The sequence below is a fragment of the Solanum stenotomum genome, chromosome 12, assembly GCF_019186545.1.
Source record: "Solanum stenotomum isolate F172 chromosome 12, ASM1918654v1, whole genome shotgun sequence".
NCBI lineage: Eukaryota > Viridiplantae > Streptophyta > Magnoliopsida > Solanales > Solanaceae > Solanum > Solanum stenotomum.
In genome coordinates, this window is record NC_064293.1 from 6,829,122 (window position 1) to 6,848,872 (window position 19,751).

The 19,751-nt window shown below is 36.3% G+C and overlaps 1 protein-coding gene across 1 annotated transcript; it reads right to left on the reverse strand.

The window, feature by feature from the left end:
• Positions 1 to 52: 52 nt before the first annotated feature.
• LOC125849153 (uncharacterized) lies at positions 53 to 14,952 on the reverse strand. The gene is made up of 9 exons (XM_049529175.1): positions 14,829 to 14,952; positions 13,434 to 13,493; positions 13,225 to 13,360; positions 11,353 to 12,650; positions 9,421 to 10,910; positions 5,234 to 5,364; positions 4,372 to 5,141; positions 1,754 to 1,866; positions 53 to 579 (listed from the first exon to the last, which is right to left on the reverse strand). The coding sequence occupies exons 2-9, from the start codon at positions 13,470 to 13,472 to the stop codon at positions 288 to 290; spliced, it is 4,269 nt and encodes a 1,422-aa protein (XP_049385132.1). The 5' UTR covers positions 13,473 to 13,493; positions 14,829 to 14,952; the 3' UTR covers positions 53 to 287.
• Positions 14,953 to 19,751: the final 4,799 nt, after the last annotated feature.

Genomic DNA, 19,751 nt, shown 5'->3' on the forward strand with positions numbered 1-19,751 from the left:
ATTAAGGTGCAAATGTTGACAATTTTAAAAAAATACTAACAATTTCATTTTCCACATTGTCCAAAATATGTACAATTGGAACAAAGGCATTGCCCAACAATCCCCAGTAATATCCAAAAGCAGAAATGGCAAAGGTAGACCATATAGAAAGAAAAAAAACTGCCTTTTCTGTACAACTCAACTACTGCAAATTATCAACATCAACAAAGACACAAATGGGCAAGTTTTCAACTATTGCTCTCCCCCAAAATTTTGTTTGTCAATCTTGCACATTCTCCCTTAGGCATCTAGGAGAATATACGAGCCTTGAACAATAAGCGCTGCTCGCAGCTCAATAAAGAGAACCACTTTCTTAGGCAATCAGTTGGATCACATGGATTTGCAGCTGGTGCAACTTCAATGTTACTTTCAACAAGTTCCTCAAACCTGAGAGGAATGAGCCCAATTAAAGCAATTCCAGTGGAGAACTGGAGGTGGAGACCCATTCCTTTGGAGTCGCGTTGCGAAAGTAATGCACAGAAAGAGCTTCGTAATCTCTGAATCCCAACATCTTCATATCCAAAAGCTTCAAGTCCACGCCTGTAAGAAATATCATAGATAAAATGTCGTTTAGTATGAACTGAATAAAACCAAAATATGTAACGCCGCTATAAACATAAAACACAAACACAATTAAGATATAGAAGCATTGAGGTTATAATAACAACCCCTCCATCCAAAGGTCAATTTATTTCATCCAACTGATGGTTCTAAAATAATCAAATGCCCCAAAAAAGTGACTTGTGGTATTCCAACTCTGTTCCCCGTCAATTTCATTCCAAAAGCTGGTTACAAAATCATCCATACAAAAGTAAATTCAGATACCCAACTACTATGTGAAGTTTCATATTTTCTATTGCTGATAAGGAGTACTCTAGCAAATGCAGAATAAGTTTGTTCATTCATCTCTGTAGGCCTAGAAGACTTTTACAAGCACCCCCTCAGAGTTCTAACTCATGTCGCTGACTATAAGGCAATAAAAACCTAATTTTCTTGATATGTAACAATATAATATAAGTAAACTATCCACAAATACGTCTTTTTTTAACTTTATCATTTCCTGTTAATGTCCATAGCAATGTCTTAAAGCTTTTCTCCATTGGAACACCTATAGACATAGATAGGTTTATGCTAATTCTGTCTACCAAATCTATGAAATACTGAGGTTAGTGTAAGTCCAAAAGAGATCAGGCCAATAGTGTCCATTAAAGTTCTTATTTGCGTGAGTGCTATAGCATAGACCAACAATGGGAACACAGTTGGGAAACAATTTGAGTTCGTTCAGTTCCCAGAGCAGATGTACTATGATCAATCAGAGTACATAACTGACAACATATACATGTATGGATGGATGAACTGGTCAAAAAGATTTCTGGATGGCCAAACAAAAACTTATAAACGCATCCAATATCAGCAATGCCACTTATATTGAACTATGGAAAAACTACAGGATAGGGAGAAATATAATAAAGATCAGGATATTATCCCATAAGAAATGCAATGATTTGGTTCATAACAAATGCTGCTTCAATTTCCGAAAGAAAAAGAATACATCATATATGATCAGAAAATGGTAAAAACACAAGTATGCAGCTCAGGCCATCAATAACAATCGAAATGTCAATAGAGCTCCCTCTCATATTTCCCCATTTAAGACATAAGCACTATGTACAAGATGAATGCTGAAAATAATTTAACAAGTTTGGTCAGTTACCTTCCAAGTTGACCAAGAAGAGTAGTAATAGCAGAAGCATTGTGCTCTGTTGAACAATATTCCAATAAATTCAATAGTGGACATGCAATTTTGTCAAACATCCAATCCCAGCTCTGCTTGAGAGATCAAAAATAACAGAATTAGGCAGAAACTTCTGAGAAATGAACTGAAAAGTAATTACCTACCCAAAGCCCCCTCCCCCACCCCCCCACCCACCCACCCTATTGCCCACTAGGAACCGAGCAAGAGAATTATGTAAGATATTATTTTAAAAGGAAAATGTATCTCCAAGAACATCCTCCATTGAGAAAAAGATCCAACAAAAGATGGAGTGAGCATAAAGAAGATTCAAATACAACAATATAGGAGTTAAAAGAGTTAAGAATTTGGGTGGAGAAGTAGTAGGCATTACAACTTCAATTGCTCCCCATAAATGTCTACTTGACGAATCAATTGAGAGAATTTCATAACCACCATGCGACCTAGTCAACAACAACATATCCAGTGTACTCCCACAACTAGAGTCTCAGAAGGGTAGAGTATATGCAAATCTTACCCCTACCTTGGAAGATAGAGAGGTTATTTCCGATGCATATCACAGCAAATCGAAAAAGAAATAACATAAGTGAAGAAATCATGGCAAAATACTATAGAAAGCATGACAAAGCATTCGGAAAAAAGAACAGTTTCTACAACAAAAAGTGTGATAATCGAAGTACAAGAGACAACGGATAGTAACAAAAATAGAAGGAAAAGAAACTACAGGAGAACTACACCTTTCAAGCCCAAAATAAACCACAACCAACTAAGTATAGAGATAAATTGCGTGAGAATTAACTGAAACATTAAAAGGGAACGAAATATAACTCCTATCCAATTAAATGGTGCAATTCCTAATAAGATTCACCTTAATACATTTTGATTTTTAAATGAAATCCGTTTGTATTTTCTTTTGGATTTTCCATCCTTCTGCAAATGTTCAGGATGCAAAAGCACTTAAGTTAACGTGTTTGTAATATTAATATCTCATTTTGAGATATTAGGAATTGGAGTGGATTCAAAAATTTACTTTTAAGAAAGTGTTACTCCTTTTCCATCCAACTCTAAGGTGAAAGTGGGCAATGGGAATAAGACCGAATTCTGGAAGGAAGAATGGCATGACATGAGTAATCTGGAACTTTTGTTCCCTGATAATTACATTCTAGTTCTTTCTCAACAAAGGACCATAGCAGAGCTGTGGACGATACAGGGATGGAACTTCAACTTCAGGAGACAGTTTAATGACTGGGAAGAGATGAGGGTGGCAGAATTTATCAACATTGTTGGAAATTTAATGAACTCCAGACAAATGAGGATGTGTTATGGTGGAAAAGTGACAGTAGAGGCATATTTAAAGTAGGGGCAGCTTACAGGTTGATGGAGCAACCAAGTCAACAGAACCCGACTTGCATGGAAACAAATTTGGAAGTGCAGAATTCCTTATAAAGTGTCATGCTTCATATGGCTGCTAGCTAAGGAAGCAACTCTGACTCAGGATAATGTAATGAAAAGGGGGGATAACCTTATGTTCTAGATGTTTCCTATGTGGGGAAACCTGAGAAACTGTAAACCATCTATTTCTACACTGCAAATATACTCAACAGTTATGGAGGGTGTTCTTTAGCCTCAAAGGCATTTCCTGGTCAATGCTTAGGAGAGTCACTGAAGCTCTAAAAAGCTGGGAGGAGGCAAGTGTACATGCTAAAGACAGAGCTAGATGGAGAATTATCCCTGCTTCAATATGGTGGGAAATCTGGAAAGAGAGGAGTTCTAGCTGTTCTGAGAGTATGGAGAATAGGGTGCAGAAAGTTAAACTTAACTGCATTTTGTTGTTATGTTTTCGGTGTAACCAATTATACTCAAATGAAACTGTCTCTATAATTGATGTTTTAGACGCTATAGACAGAACAGTGAAGTTTGGAGTTCATCTTGTATATAAGGTTTCAGTACAAGCCATGTATTGTTGTGTTGCCAAGTTCAGAAAAACAATAAGAAATAGTGCAGTAATTATTGCTTTTAAAAAATCAGCATTCACTACTGAATGAACAACAACAAACTGATTTTGGCTCTCCTCTTGCAAGTGGGGTTCCTAAATATGGATACTAGAAAATGATGGAAGACAATGTGCAAAATGTTGGAACATTCTATAAGAATGAACAAAAAATCATACTATTCATTTGAAAAACCTTTCTGCAAATTTCTCCAAGCAAAAGGACATCAATACTCGAAACTATGTTTTTTCTTTAGATAAGGTAACATAGTTTTATTAAAATTAGCAAGTCACAAAGAAGCCAGTAGTATGCAAAAGTACTTACCAATGCCTTGTGATAAGATTTTTTTGGGAGGATTAAGTCACTAACTATTGATAATATATTCAGCCAGAACTTCTTAAATTTATAAAATAAATGACACTGTGTTCTGATATAGCAATGTCAATTCATTCAAGAAAAAATATCATATAATAGCACTCAAATCTTCATACTTTCTTTAGACCTAGATCAAGAGAAATAAAAGAGAATCACGAAAGAGGATAGAAATTCACAAGATTACAGAGTATACTAATAAAATAAGAATCATACCATGAAACCTGCAACAAGCTCCACCAGTGCAAGGGTATCAATGAACTGACTTGAATCCCCCAAAGTAACATAGGCTGACTGTACTAAATCTACATTATCTGTGGATTCCTCATTTTTCTTTCCATCACATTTCATTCCATGTCTTGATGAGTTCAATGATTCCATCAAATCCAACCCCACAGCAGAGCAAGAATAACTCTTAAGACTATCCAAGAGTGAGGATGCAACAGCATCCATGGAAGCTGCACCCTCTGAAAAAGGACACTTACTACCTGAACAAATCTTAGGCAAAGACTCAACTGTAGATGCAACACTGGAAAGAGGATTAGGAGATGATCTATTGTTGTGAATAAGCATCACCAATGACTTCACCACAGTCATAGATAAACCATACTCTTTGAGGGTAATATATTTAGAACCACATAGATAGGCAAATATATGTAGAATATTTAGAGCATCAGATCTCAGCATCTTTAAAATGTTGCAGGAAGCCTCACAAACAAAACCAATATGGTTAACCGCGGCACATACTGATGCTAGCAAAATTCCTCCAGTTAGCAACAACTGAGTAGGAGCTGGTTGCTTGCACAAGCTTATACTACGACCATCCAAAATAAGATTGATTCCTGAATTGGACGCAAGCTTTGAATCAGAACTTACAGCATGCACCAGCAATTTGCCATGCAAAAGAAAATCCTCCATAAGGGAAAGTACATCATACAAGTTGCAAGATTCCACAAAAATTCTTCTCATATCTTCATGTGAGAGTTCTGCAAATACGGAAGATAAGGAGTTTCTTAGTACATACACGGTAAAGTTTTCCAGGAAACATCTTAATCTAAATAGACTAAAGGCCAAGAACCTGCATATATATGCTGAGCAACAGAATTTATGAAAAGGATCAGGTCTCTCTGCCAATCATCTCCAAAGGATCTCTTTGCAGTATCAGAAATGTAGAGAAGTAAGAGTGAAAAGAAGACACATGTCTTCTCCCTGAAAAAAGTGGGAAGGGATAAAATGTTAGCTCCTGTTTCATTATGAACATATCAAATTTGAAAACATTTGCTAGCTAATGAAGTATAGGCATAACACTTGACATGGACAAGGACGAGAATGCACATAAACTAAGAACATCCTACATGCCTAAGAATGACAATTTGGCCGAAAGCATCTTGAACTCTTGCAAACAGCTTAAAATATGTAAACACTCCAAACCGCTATATGAAATAAGGCATCCAGAAAAAAGATTAGAAAAACCAATCTAGCATAATTTATCAATAAAATTATATAAACCTCCATATATTATCATCACAACCTAATAACAAGAATAAAATTCAATTTCCATCTTGTAAATCATCCTTTCTGTTCAAAATCAATGTGTGCCCTGTGAGAAATATAGGAAAAAATATTATTGAATTGTTGTCGTGTCTACATTATTACATTGAGATCCTATTTATAGACACTAGAATACAATCATTTACCAAGTAGGATACTATTTACTATTTCTATTCCTATTCTAAATAGGATTGTATAAACCTATTCCTATTCTAATAGGATTGTGTAAACCTATTCCTATTCTAATAGGATTGTGTAAACCTATTCGTGTTCTAATAGGATTGTATAAATCTATTCATGTTCTAACACTCCCCCTCAAGCTAGTGCATACAATTCATGTACCTAGCTTGTTACATACGTAATCAATACGAGGACCAATGACGGGGCTTGGTGAGATATCTGCATGTTGAGCAGTCGACTTCACAAACATGATAATCAATCTCAATGTGCTTGTATTCTCATTAAATACGGGATTTGATCCATAATGTCAGTCAATCTCAATGCGCTTAATCTTCTCATGAAATACTGAATTTGATGCATAATGCCGAGAAAACACAGAGTGACAAAATTACAGTGTTGAACTTCCCAAACCGAACTTGCAAAGACTGTGTCAGACCATAGAGTGACTCACATAATCGACATACAAGGCTACTAAACTCCCCCTAAGCAACAAAGTGTTCAAAATCTAGTATAAAGTATATGGATCATGTTAGAATCAATAGATGAGTCGATATTAAACAAGTCACCAAAAAACTAGCCGGAACATGCTCATATGTAGGAGTATTAGATTTGATGGCTAAAAGTGGTCACAGTCTAAGAAATAAAATTATATGGGTAGGGTCGGAATGATGTCACGACCAAACTAGAAAATAGAAAATATATAGGATAGTTCGAATTGATGGAACGACCCCATTGAAAAATAGAAATAATATGGGTAGGGTTGGAATGATGGTAGGACCCTACTGAAAAAGAAAAATTATACGGGTAGGGTTGGAATGATGGCACAACCCTACGCAAATCAGATTTGAGGAGTCATCGGAAAGACGAATGGAACTATGCAAATCAAATTTGAGGAGTCACTAAAAAGACACATGATGCTATGCAACTCAGATATGAGAAAATAGTTCGGAAAAATCCACGGTACTACACAAATTAAATATGAAAAGTAGTCCAGAGAGATGGACGTGCTACACAAATCAGATATGCAAAAAAGGAAGTCACCGGAAGGATGGCACGGTGCTTACATAAATCAAATATGAGAAAATAGTCACAGGATAGATACACGGTGACCCAACTTTTGCTAACATAATTGTTGGCCATACATGCGACATATATGAGTAAACACCACCCACCGGTAGCGGAAGCTCTTTGATTTTCTACCAAGATTGTAGAGGCTTTGATACCATGTGAGAAATATAGGAAAAAATATTATTGAATTGTTGTCGTGTCTACATTATTACATTGAGATCCTATTTATAGACACTAGAATACAAGGTAAGTAGGATACTATTTACTATTCCTATTCCTATTCTAAATAGGATTGTATAAACCTATTCCTATTCTAATAGGATCGTGTAAACATATTCCTATTCTAATAGAATTGTATAAACCTATTCATGTTCTAACATGCCCAAAGAGCAAGTGTTTTTCAATTGTTACAAACAGGCACAGTTTATGAGCTTGGGATGTCAAAAGATTGTGATTCAAGAATACAGATTAAGGTTTTGGGAAGATAACTTGGTTAGGGAATGGAAGCCTCAAACCCTTGTTCCCAGATATTCATCACCTAAACCAACAACAAGAGTCGACTCTTTATGAAGTTTGGTCTGAACATGGATGTAACCTTACCTACAGAAGACTGATGCAAGAGTGGGAGGTGGAAAGTTTGGCTGAATTTTTTATTTTTTATGACAAGGGAAACCCACAGCCGCTATCATTTGGGTGCGCACAGGGTAAAACCCCCGCTCCTATGCAATAGCTCACAAACCACCTAGGAGAGGTAACCCACACTAGGCAAGCCTGGTGCGACGAGCTCGACCCAGAAGGCAAACCCCTTGCTTTCGCTAGCAAGGGGTTTCGAACTTGAGACCTCCAACATGGAAGTCCCAAGCTCAAACCATTGGGCCACCCCGAAGGGTAAGATTGGCTGAATTTTATGGAACACTTGATCAGTTCTTAGGATTCAAGGAAGGAGAAGACACTCTTAAATGGAAATGTCATAATAAAGGTTTATTCACTGTTAGTTCTGCATATAGAAATATGAATCAGATGGGATCCCAAGTTAACTTTCTGCCTTGGAAGCTTATATGGAAAGGTTAAAATACCATATAAAGTGGTAGTTTTCACTTGGTTGGTGGTGAAAGAGGCTGTACTTACACAAGAGAATCTTATAAAGAGGGGAATACAAATGTGCCCAAGATGTTGTTTTTGTGAGCAGGTTGCAGAGACAATTAATCATTTGTTCTTACATTGTAAAGTGGTTGGCCAGCTGTGGAATTTGTTTACTAGCTTCAGAGGTATAAGTTGGATTGTTCGAGGGAGAACAGGACAGGCTCTAGAAAGCTGGAATATGGAGGGCAGTGGCAGCACAGACAAGAGTAGATGGAAAATTGTCCCAGTAGTTATTTGGTGGACCATATGGAAAGAAAGGAATTCTAGGAATTTTGATAACAAGAGCAGCCCTCTGCACAAGATTAAAATGAACTGCATTATCACTTTTTGCTATTGGTGCAGTTTAGAGTATATAGATGACCCTGTGGCTATTGTAGACATTCTAGGGTCCTTATAAAGATGAAGGAGGATCTAGGGATAGTTTTCTTTTTTCTTCTTTTCTGTTCTTTATCTTTTGTTTATGCCCGACACACAAGTGTGGAGGGAGGATATGATGTAAATTTTTGGATACCAGCTTTGAACCGATGATTGATATACAAATGTTACCTTTATCAAAAAAAAAAAAAAGAATACAGATTAAGCTTGGACATAATCAACAAAGTAATACCCCTATTTTAACGTTGACTAGAAAAAGTTAATATTGTCCATCCATTATTCAATTGATGCCAAGTACTTCTACATGTGAGCTAACTAAGCCTTCTAATTTCTTAGTACCAGTTGGAAGTAAAGTTGAGCAGAGTAACATCATTGTGTCATATTACAAGAACAAACAATATAGATACTAGTAAGGTACTTCTTTTTGGGATAAAAGCACATGATTCTCGGATATCCCACAACCATGAAGAAACATGAATACCAAATACAGTACGAGCATAAAACTTATGGTGTGAGACATCTAAAAATTCAGTCTGTCAAGTGACATTTTTGAATATTTCATTCATGGCCATTTGACCTTAGGCTAGATCTTATTATCTCTTCTCTCTAATACGTGCAGGCATTGGGCTAAATCCTGCCTTCTAACTCTTAGGGTGTGTTTACAAATCAATGTGTAATTAATAGGTTAGGCAATTACTGGGTAGTAAGAACACAACCTAGTAATTTCACAAAAAAAAATTGTATAACATAATTACAGAGCAACTCCCTGAGTCATTGGTTGCACAAATGTACTTACATAGTTAGTAATTTTTAATTTTAAAAGAGAAGTGAAGTAAACCTTATTTTAGACTAACAAGTAAATAATTTTAAATTGTATGACAAATATACGTATGTCCAATACGCAAAGTAAGCATGAAACCCAACTCAAAATAGAATAGCTTAGCTTACTCATTTGAAATTTCTTGAAGATTCAAAAGAGTGACCAGAATACTCCTAAGAGAAGTATCTGATGATGCTGTGCATTGAGCAAGACAACGGCTGGTAGCATGGTAAACACTTGAAATGCTGTTCTCATCATTGTTATTTGAAAAGATGACACAATACTTGGCAAACCCATCCTGTAATGAGACGACTCTCCTCTCCGATGAAATCTGCAACCCCTCACTAGTAGGAGCAGCTAGGTCTGACCTGCACAATGCTTCCAATGTATCTGAATAGGAACTGCAGGATAACTTGCAAGCTGTGTCAAGGTTTAATCTCTTAGATGAATCAACATGATCTTTTTTCTCGGGTAATGATGATTTTTTTGGAGGATCTATTGTAGGGTGTTTTAACTGGTTAGAATTGATGACATCAAAATTGCCTGATGAAGCCACAGTCCCCCTTGCATTTGAGTATCCCTCATATAAAGGTGTGTTAATCGGGACAAGTTCCACACTGCTGTGGTACTGAATCTCAGGAAGTGTAGGCGATAAAGGCCTTTCAATGGCTAGACGATAAGACTCTTCATCTGCATCATTATCCAAATTCAGAAGCTTCATATAACCACCATTGACAAGTTCATCAATAGCCCCCAGATCATCGTCTTTCCCATCCTTGTAATCCTGGGCAGTTTCTGGAAGGCTATAATCGTTCGTAGATGGATGTGCGCAGACATCAGATTTGACACCAGAACTGTCGAACTTTGTCTTTGCCACACTATTACTGTTTAAAAGCTGCAGGCCTAGTTCACAAGATGTTTTTCTCTTCTTGGTAGATCTAAAATGTTCGCTGAACGAGTCATGCTGCATGTCAGCTACCAAATGCTTTTTCTCATCATGAGGTCTATCTGTTCTACTATTTAACATACCATCATGTGAAGAGATATTTTGTGACAGCTGTCTTTGCCACTTGATACCCTCGGAATTCAAGTTTCCATTATATTCAATGGCATCAATAGATCTGCTCACCCTCTTATGATGTGAGGCTCTCCTCTCAGTATAAATACAACTTATAGGACCCTTGACATTACTTTCAGCAATTGCTACAACATTCTCGTTGCACTTTTTTCTTGCATCTCCAGATAAACTTGATATGGTCGGTTCTATGTCCAATTTTCCTTCAGCTGATTTAGCTGATGTTGTGATAGAAGCACATCTTTCCTGTGAGCTCACCAATAGCCTATCAGAAAAAGATGCTGAACTGGAATTCATGGCAGAACTCTGTAACACATTTTTGTTGGAACCTCTAAGCAAAGGCTCCAATTTAGAGTTAATACCTGATATTGATCCAGGGTTGTTCCCTCCACACTTAGGAAGCGAAGGTACACTACCTTTTATCTTTTCCTTAGACGGATCAGACACTACAGCAGCTAACTGCACCGAATCATTCCCAAGGTGGCAGTGCATATCACAAACTTTCAAACCACAATAATTGTTTTTCAAGTTGAAGCTGCAAACCTGCACATCAGGAAGATCATATCATCAAGAAACCATATAAACATAGTTTGCATCAATTTAATTAGAGGAGTTGAAGGAATAAAGACAACCCAAAAATAAATTAAATGGGTGTTTATGTGAAAATGGAGCAGGTATAGAGGACTGAGCTCTTCTGCACATATCATATACTATTTTCAAATTTTGCTGAGCATTCTGCAAGTGTGCATGACTTCAAAAAAAGTCAAAAAAAAAAAAAACTATTTTAATGAAGTTCAACAAATTCTTGAATAATGTTAAGATAATTGTTCAAACAGTCACAGTTTCTGTTTCTACCAACTCCAGTTCTGGTAGAAAATTTCCCTATAATGCAGAATTCCCTAAGGTTTCTTGAGAAAAACTTAATCAAAAACACCCTCCTTACTATATAAGAGCTTTAACAATATCAAGCACGACAGAAACAAACCTTTTCCAGGTCATGCTCATCATCTTGTAGGAAGCAACCATCCAACATATTTAGACGTCTTAAGAAGTGAACAACCTCCTGCTTTATGCTAAGTAGATGTTGCTGTTGTATAACATTATTATGAGTTTTTTCTAGCTTATCTACTTTTATGGCATGCTTCACCAGCTTCTTTTCAAACTTCAATTGCTTCTTCAACAGCTTAAGTTTACCAGTTTCCACATGCACATTACTATCAGATGCGTGAAGAGGACAATCAACTAATGACCTTGCAGAAATTAGCTTTTTAATTTCCTTCTGCAGTTCTTCAACCTGTTTTGTGTAATTTTTAACCACTTCAGATAGCTGATCAGCACGATCTTTTTCTTCGGATGCCTTTTTTTTATATGCTTCTGCAGCCTTTCTTTGCTTTTCCACTTTTTTCATCTCTGATTTAACACGCTTTTTCTCAACCACCACCTTATGTTCCATTTCCTGGAGCTTTCTTTGGGCTGCATCAGAATTAGGAGCAACATCTACCATGGTAACATCTCTATCCACTGCCACTGGACCAAGCTCAGATGATAATTGAGCAGTTCCCGCAGTTGTCCCTTCACTAGATACGATGTTAACCATTTTACCAGATGACATGAGTTCACCAATCTCCTTCTTCAAATTATCAATTGTTTGTCTATGCTGTTCCAACTGCCGAAATAGAGCAGTAGCACGACTTTTTTCATCCATCGCCATTTTGTGGTTGGCTTCTGCAATCTTTTTTTGCTCTACAGTTTTCATCTCTGCTGCATCTGCACGTTTTCTCTCTTTAGATGTGTTTTCTCTTTCTGCCTCCAGCTTCTTGTTAGCATCTTCAAACTCCAAAATCACCAAAGCTAACTTCGATTTCACTTGATCAGCTTCTTTTTTCAGATTTTCCAAACCAAGCCTATTTACTTCTGCTCTTTTCCTTTCAGCATCAGCATGTCTCCTCTCTTCATCAGCCCTTGCTTTTTCACCCTTCAATTTTGTCCTCAAGTCGTCTGCCTTTTTCCTCTCCAACACAGCCTTCTTTTTCTCCGACTCTGCTCTTACTTGTTCTTTCTCAGCAAGCTCCTTCAGTTCATTTACCTTTGTTTCCCTCTCAGAGAGATGCTCCTTAAGCTCTCTAATTTCTCTACCTCCATCATCAGCAACCAATTTTTTCTTCAAGGAGAGAATCTCATTCTTCAACTCAGCAACTTCACTCTCTAAAGAAACCCTTAAAGCAGATTCCTTTATTTTTTCCTCCTTTTCATTGTTTGCCCTAACTTTCTCATCCCCAAGATCTGGGAAAAATTAAACAAAATATAGCAGCAAATCAATGTGTGTCAGTTCCAAGAAATCAAACAAAATAAAGTGTCAAATCAATGTATGTCTCTGACAAAAAACAAGGCATGCAATCAACAAGGGGCACAGACTCTCACTACCAAAGTTAAACAAGACCAAAGAATGTAAGCTTCTAACTAAACAGTATTGTCGCTTGTGTTTAGTATGCAGGTACGCACCAAGTTTCTATGACACCAATCAAGATGACGTGTTTAAATTCCTAGGCACTTTCTTAATGAGGTGGCTGAGCCACCTACAGACACCTTTATGAATTCAACAGGCAGCCAGTGTATAGTCAAAAGTATTGGTAGCATTTTCTTTAACAAAAAGTGGAGTTCCAGCGAACTTGAACGCCTGGACTAATTCACCAGGCAGCCTGGCATGGTCAAACTCCTAGACATTAATTTCCAGTGTTTTACTTCTTTTTATTTAATAATTTACGAATTTCTCAGTGCTTCTCTTTTAATTTAATACTCAAAAATCTCATATTCAGAAATTAAAGGGGGTGTGAATCTAAAGGGAAAGTAACTATACCTTTCCTGAGAGACAAATTTTCTGCTTGCATTTTGGAGACTTGTACCTCATAAATGGCGACACCTTTACGAAGAGCATTTCTTCCATTTTCAAGCTTTGTGTACCCATCTTTCAATTTACTGTACTTGTCTTTCCACTGCAAAGACAATCCAAAATCAGCCAAAAATCAACAGAAGAAGTATATAGAAATGTTAAACTTGAATACTTACAGCAATGCAACAGGGATTTGTAAGGTCTTCTTTTATCATTACATCATCCGCGATTGATTCCTTCATAGTTCATACAAATATTAGCTTAAAATAAAAAATCTAAAGAAACTTATGCATACACATGGAAAGTAGGGCCACATAAATCCCTTGACTAAACCCTAGAATTCAAAAGGTTCACTCAACCGCCATTACAGCTAACTTAAATCCCCTTCGCTAAACCCTAGTTTCGAACTATTAAACTTCAGAAGTGGCCGGACACAAGCATATAAATATCAAGTCGGTTCGGGTTTTATCATCCACACAGACGCAGCGGATATCAAACCGGGTCGGATATGCCATTATCACTGAGGGCTGCTGAACTCGCACGGTTATCAACTCATATAAGGAGTTTCCCTTATTTCTATTACTAGTAAAAAAAAACCCGTGCTGAGCATGTGCCCAATAGTGCAGGTTAGTTGTTTCAGCTCATATAAACAACAATAAAAAGCATCATTTGACCAATACTAGATTAACTACAAAATCTACATGGAAAATTTGGTATCTCAGTTACCAACAAATAAGATACATCAATTGATTCTATACATTCTTCTCCGAGTACCATTTTCCATAAATTTTTACACAACCTGATTCTTGTTTTTGACAAAGAATATGTCTGTTGCACATCTGGATATATATTTTTTTTCATCTTTAATATACAACCTTCAGGCAAACAGTTGTTCATATTCCCTATTCAATAAAGGTTGGATTTAATGCTTCATATTCCCTATTCAATAAAGGTTGGATTTAATGCTTCCCATGAGCCACACTTGTATTCCATTTGCAGCAATATATATTTTCAATAATAGAGATGAATAAAATGACAAACAACAATAAACATACTTATATATAAATAATTAAATTACTACCAATAGTCTTAAAATTACTCTTATTTGTCTAATCAAGACTACCTAATACTTTATACTTCTATTTTCCTTAGATTAGAACAAATAAATTTTCCACTGTTAATGAAAAATTCTACTTCCTCACTCCCAAAAACAAAAAAAAAGAAAAAGAAAATAAGGGTATTGAACTATTGATAGAGAAAAAAGCATAAAGTAGTGGGACTTAAGTTTACGATAAAAATATGAAATCTGCTTAAAACCCAGTTCCTAAAACCCCTAAAAATTGATATTGGCGGAGAAGAAGACAATCATATTAATTCCATTAATAAATATGCAGAATGAGGTTCACTGTCATTCAGATAATTGCCATTTCAGGTGTATTTTCTACCGTTTCTGGCAGATAAAATTGAAAGCGCACAGATATTGTGTAAAAACCAACATCTTTTTGCAAGAAAATTGAAATACAACAAAGAATCATATACTAAAAACAATATGTATGGAGACAAGGTAGTACCTCAAGTCACAGATGTGCTTCAATACAAAGAATTCAATTTTGTACAGAGAAACTGAGTAATATGTGGAAAGAGGGATTCATATGAGCAATGTCATCTATTTGTGGGAAAAGCAAAAGTTAGGGTAGCTATGGACAAAGTTTAAAATATGCTTACATAATAGGGGTTATAGGAGGTACAAATATGCACAGTAGAATACCTAAAATACCCTTTGTAATTTATTTATGTTAAATAAGGATAAAATGGGAATCACTCAAATTTATTATCGAAATTTCTAGAATATATATATATATATAGTTATGAAACTAAATAAAATAATGAGAAGAAAGTAGGGAAAAGACTAAAGAGAAAAGACTTATTATATCATATTTAGAGATTCACAAATCCGATTTACAATGAAGTAAAACCCTTTTATTTATAGGGAAAAGCTGACTTAGTCCCAGGTAGGATTCCTAACTTTTCTCTAATGGACTCTTCACTATAATACAAATATGTTTATAACACTCCCCTTGGATATCTATTTGATAGATTACATGTCTGGTTAAAAACCTTACTAGATAAAATTCAGTGAGAAAGAATCTAGTGAAGGAAAAAGAGTATACATATCTAATAATATGCATTATGGATGCATAATTAAAACCCTTACAAGAAAAATCCAATGGGACAAAACCTTGTGAGGGGGAAATAGTACATCGCGTATTAACTGCCCATAATGTGAACATTAGTCCAAAAACATGACCTAAGATTGTGCACCATCTTCTCGAAAGGTAAAGTTGGTAGAGACTTGGCGAATAGGTTGTAACAACCCTCAAAATAAAGTAGGATAAAGTAGAGCCTCACATGGGTTTTATGCATTAATAACTTGTTAAAATAATGAAGAATAGCCTTTTTAGTCAGTTTTAAAGAGTTTGGAAGTCAAATGTCAAGGGACAACCAAGACGTTCGAAAACTAGTCTTTTGCGTGTTGGTGTGTTCTAGTATGTTCATGTTTTTATGTGTTGTTTGGAGTCTAAAATCAGTGGAGGTGACCCTAGTGTCTTAATAAATATTTTTAGGGTCAAAACGTTCAGATACAATGCCCCGGGGGCCACCCTAAGGGTCCCCGAGGAGGACCCCAACCTTGGCCAAGCAAGCTGCCAAGGCAGCTTGAAGTTGTGCTTGGAGGGAGCATGTCCGCGTTGCAGACTAGCTCCACCAATGGGTCAAATGTTTGGTCTGCGTCGCGGACATGTCGCGGACTCTACTGTCTCGAATTTAATTTCCAGAAAACTTGTGGGAATACCTCCGCGTCGCGAACTTGATTCCCGACGAAATCTGCGAAAATAAAACTCAAGTTTGACTTATTTAAAATGTCCAACTAAGTGAGGGGTAGTTTGGGTACTTTGGGAATTATTATAAACGATTATTCTACCTATTTTAGGGTATTTTAAGTTGGTTAAAACCCCAAAACCTAAAATTAGACCCCATTCTTCAAATTGACCATTCCCTCTCAAAATAGATTCTCTCAAAAACCCCATTGAAGACCTTGATGAAGCTCAAGCTAGAAGATGGGTTTTCAAATGATTTTTTCTTCAATTTCATGGGTCTTCAATAATTAAGGTACGGTGACTCTTGATTCTTGAATAACCTCTCATTCAAGGAGTTCTATCAAAGATTTTCAAAAGTGATTCAAAGACCAAAATTCCCAATTTTCAATCTAAACATGGGTTCCTTTTCAAACGATTTTCTAAATCATTCTATTGATGAATTGATGTGGAATTAGTGTTTTTAAGACAATTTTCAAAGGAATTCTTGAAGAACCCATGATCCCCAAATTCTCAAAAATTGGCCTATGATGTGGGTCTTTGTGAATATGATCTCTATTGGTGAAATTATGTTTAGATTAGATTGTATTGATGTTTCTTATGGTTATCTATAATTATTCATGTTGAATTGTTGGTATATTGATGAGTTGAGGATTATGGCCTTATGGGCAAAGTTATGGGTTGATTCCTTTGTCTATGGAATTGTACTTAGACTATGTTTATGATATTGAATTACATTGTTGATTCCTATTACTACCTATGTCAATTGATTATGAATTGTTGAGGATTGATCCATGGTGATCATGGCTTGGAGAATTGGTAAGTTGACCTAACTTCTAGTCCATAGTATGAGAATTTATGTTGTGTGGTTTGATCCACTTATGGTGGAGGTGTTCACTTCTTGTCTATCTATGCATGTTGAGATCATGGCCTTGAAGGCAATAGATGTGAAGTGAATTGATGATTATGATGCATATGTTTATGAAGTTATGCTATGAAGGTTATGTATGAAATCCTCAATGCTAGCATGATGTTTAAAATGTGTTGATGATGAGGAGTATAATGTGAATGATAATGTTAGGGATAAGGTGTGGTCTACATGATTGATTATGTTAGGTACTATTGTGGAATGACCCCTACCTATATGACCCCTATATGAATGTTTGATCATATACATGTTAGGAGTACCTATTCAATGTTGAATATGTCCTTGTCTCCTATGATGAAGTGTGGGTGTGTGGTCTAGAATCCCTAAGGGATTTATATGTGAATTGCTCATGAATTGGGGACATTGTGAATGTGTTGTGATCCCGTTAAGGGAAGAACACTCAATATTAATGTTGTTTCTAATATGTCACTATGAGGACCAATATGCACACACACACTCTACATGTATATCTATGAATATGATGTGTTATGGTGTCTATTGAGAGGTGAACTCTTATATGCACCCTTACATCTTATTATACATGCAAAATGTATGATTAACAAAGTATGAATATGTGTTGTATAAAGGTGTTTATGTGAAAGGCTTTCTCACATATGTACACACATGAATGAATGAATAAAGTTATGATAATCTAGTGAAAGTGAGTCTCTTGAAAGGTTTCCTCAATTGTACTCTAAACTAGACTTTATTATGAATATGGTATGATTATGTGAAAGGTCATTCTCGCTTAATGTAGGTTCTATGATGAAAGGTCATTCTCATCTTAGAAATCTTTGAGCTATATGATATGAGGGATTAAGTCCCTAAAGCCTACTTTATGAACTAATGTTAAATAAAGGCTTAAAGATATTTAAAAAGGGAGTTGGAGCTTAGCATCGAGTGAACATGAAAAATGAGAGTAGGGACTTCACATTTAGCAAGTCCGGCTTCCCACAAGAGAACCTTCACGTTTAGCAAGTCCGAGTTCCCAACATAGATGTTCTCTCATGAGATGGAAACCTTCACGCTTAGTAAGTCAAGGTTTTCTAGTAGCAATCTCCTTGTTCCATAACTGCGTGGCCCCGTAGGTCTTAGCTTAGTGGATCCACTATATAGCTATTATGTATGTAGGTCCTACTTTGGCAAGTAGTACGTTCTCTTTTCGGTGTGGGAGTAGAACACCGGATTCTATGTAGCTCACATGGTTTATGTCGGTTATGGCAATGTCTCCCAAAAGTTAAGAAATGAACTAAGATAAGAATATGAACTCTAGTCATGATTTCTTGAAGAGTTACTTAGTGTAGGTAGGACTATGGACCCTACTTATACATTGCACAAGTGTACTCTAAGGGAGGTTATGATTAGGCTCTTTATGTAATGAAGACTATGGTCTATGTATGTTAATATGAAAGTGTAACACCCCGAAAATTCTATGACTTAAGTTAGAGCCTCACCTTATGAATAATGACTTAAAAATAGTTAAAATGATGTGTATAAACCTAAACTAATGTAATTGACTTGGTTTGGAAGAGTAAAAGTCTAAACGTCAAGAAACGACCATGACATCCGGAAACTAGAGAAGAATGTGCTCTAGTGTGTCCTTAGGTTTTGGGCAGGTTTAGGTGTGTCGTATGATGGTATAATCTTGTAAAAAGGTTTAAAATAGGTAAATATATGTTCATAGGGTCAAAACGTTCGAATACGACTCCCCGGGGCCACCCTAAAGGGCCCCGAGGAGGACCCCAACCTTGGCCAAGCAAGCTGCCAAGACAGCTTGCAAATTGCACTTGGTAGGAATAGGTGCGCGTCGCGGCCTTGATCCCCCAAGGAGAAAAAATCTTGTTCGCGACGCGGTCGTGTCGTGGACTCTACTGTCTCGAAATTTAATTCCAAATATCTTCAGGGAACATCTCCGCGTCGCGGACTTGTTCTGCGACGAAAATGCAGAAATTCAGAAATCTATTTTTTTACTTCATTAAAGAGTCCATTTAAGTGGGGTATTTAGGGTACTTTAGGGGACGTGTATATAATGATTTTAAAGTCAATTTACCTCACTTTTGTCACTCAAACACAAAACCCCAAAGATCTAAACCTAAAGTTCCTCCTTCTCTCTACTCTCTCTCTTCTCAAGAACTCCATTGAAGAAGATTGGAACTTCAAGAAGAAAACCAACTCTCCAAGGTTTCAACTTGGATTTTCGTGGTTAATTCGTCAGTAAGGTATGGTTGCTTATCACTCTTGGGATTCCTTTCCCTAAGAGGCCCTTTCAAGATGAATTTCAACATCTCCAATTTCTAGGTTTCAATCCAAAAACGTGGGTCTTCTTTCTAAAGTGAAATTGATGTTATAAAATGACTTTGATTGATGTTATATGAACAATTATGGATGAATTTATGTTGTATTGGTGGTTTCTTGAAGAATTCCCCATGAGACCCATGTTTCTCCTTCTTTTCCTAATTCTAACCCTAGTTTGTGTTGGATATTGATTGAAGGCTATGAATTGAATGTGATGTTATGTAATTCATGTTTGTATGATGATTCTACCCTAGGTTATGTATAATTTCTATGAAATTAGTGTTGAGTCTTTGAATGAAGCCTTGAAGGTTATGAAGGGAATATGTCAATTGCTTATATTGATGTTGATTATGTTATTACTTCATGAATTACCTTGTATTATGTATTGGTTATGAATT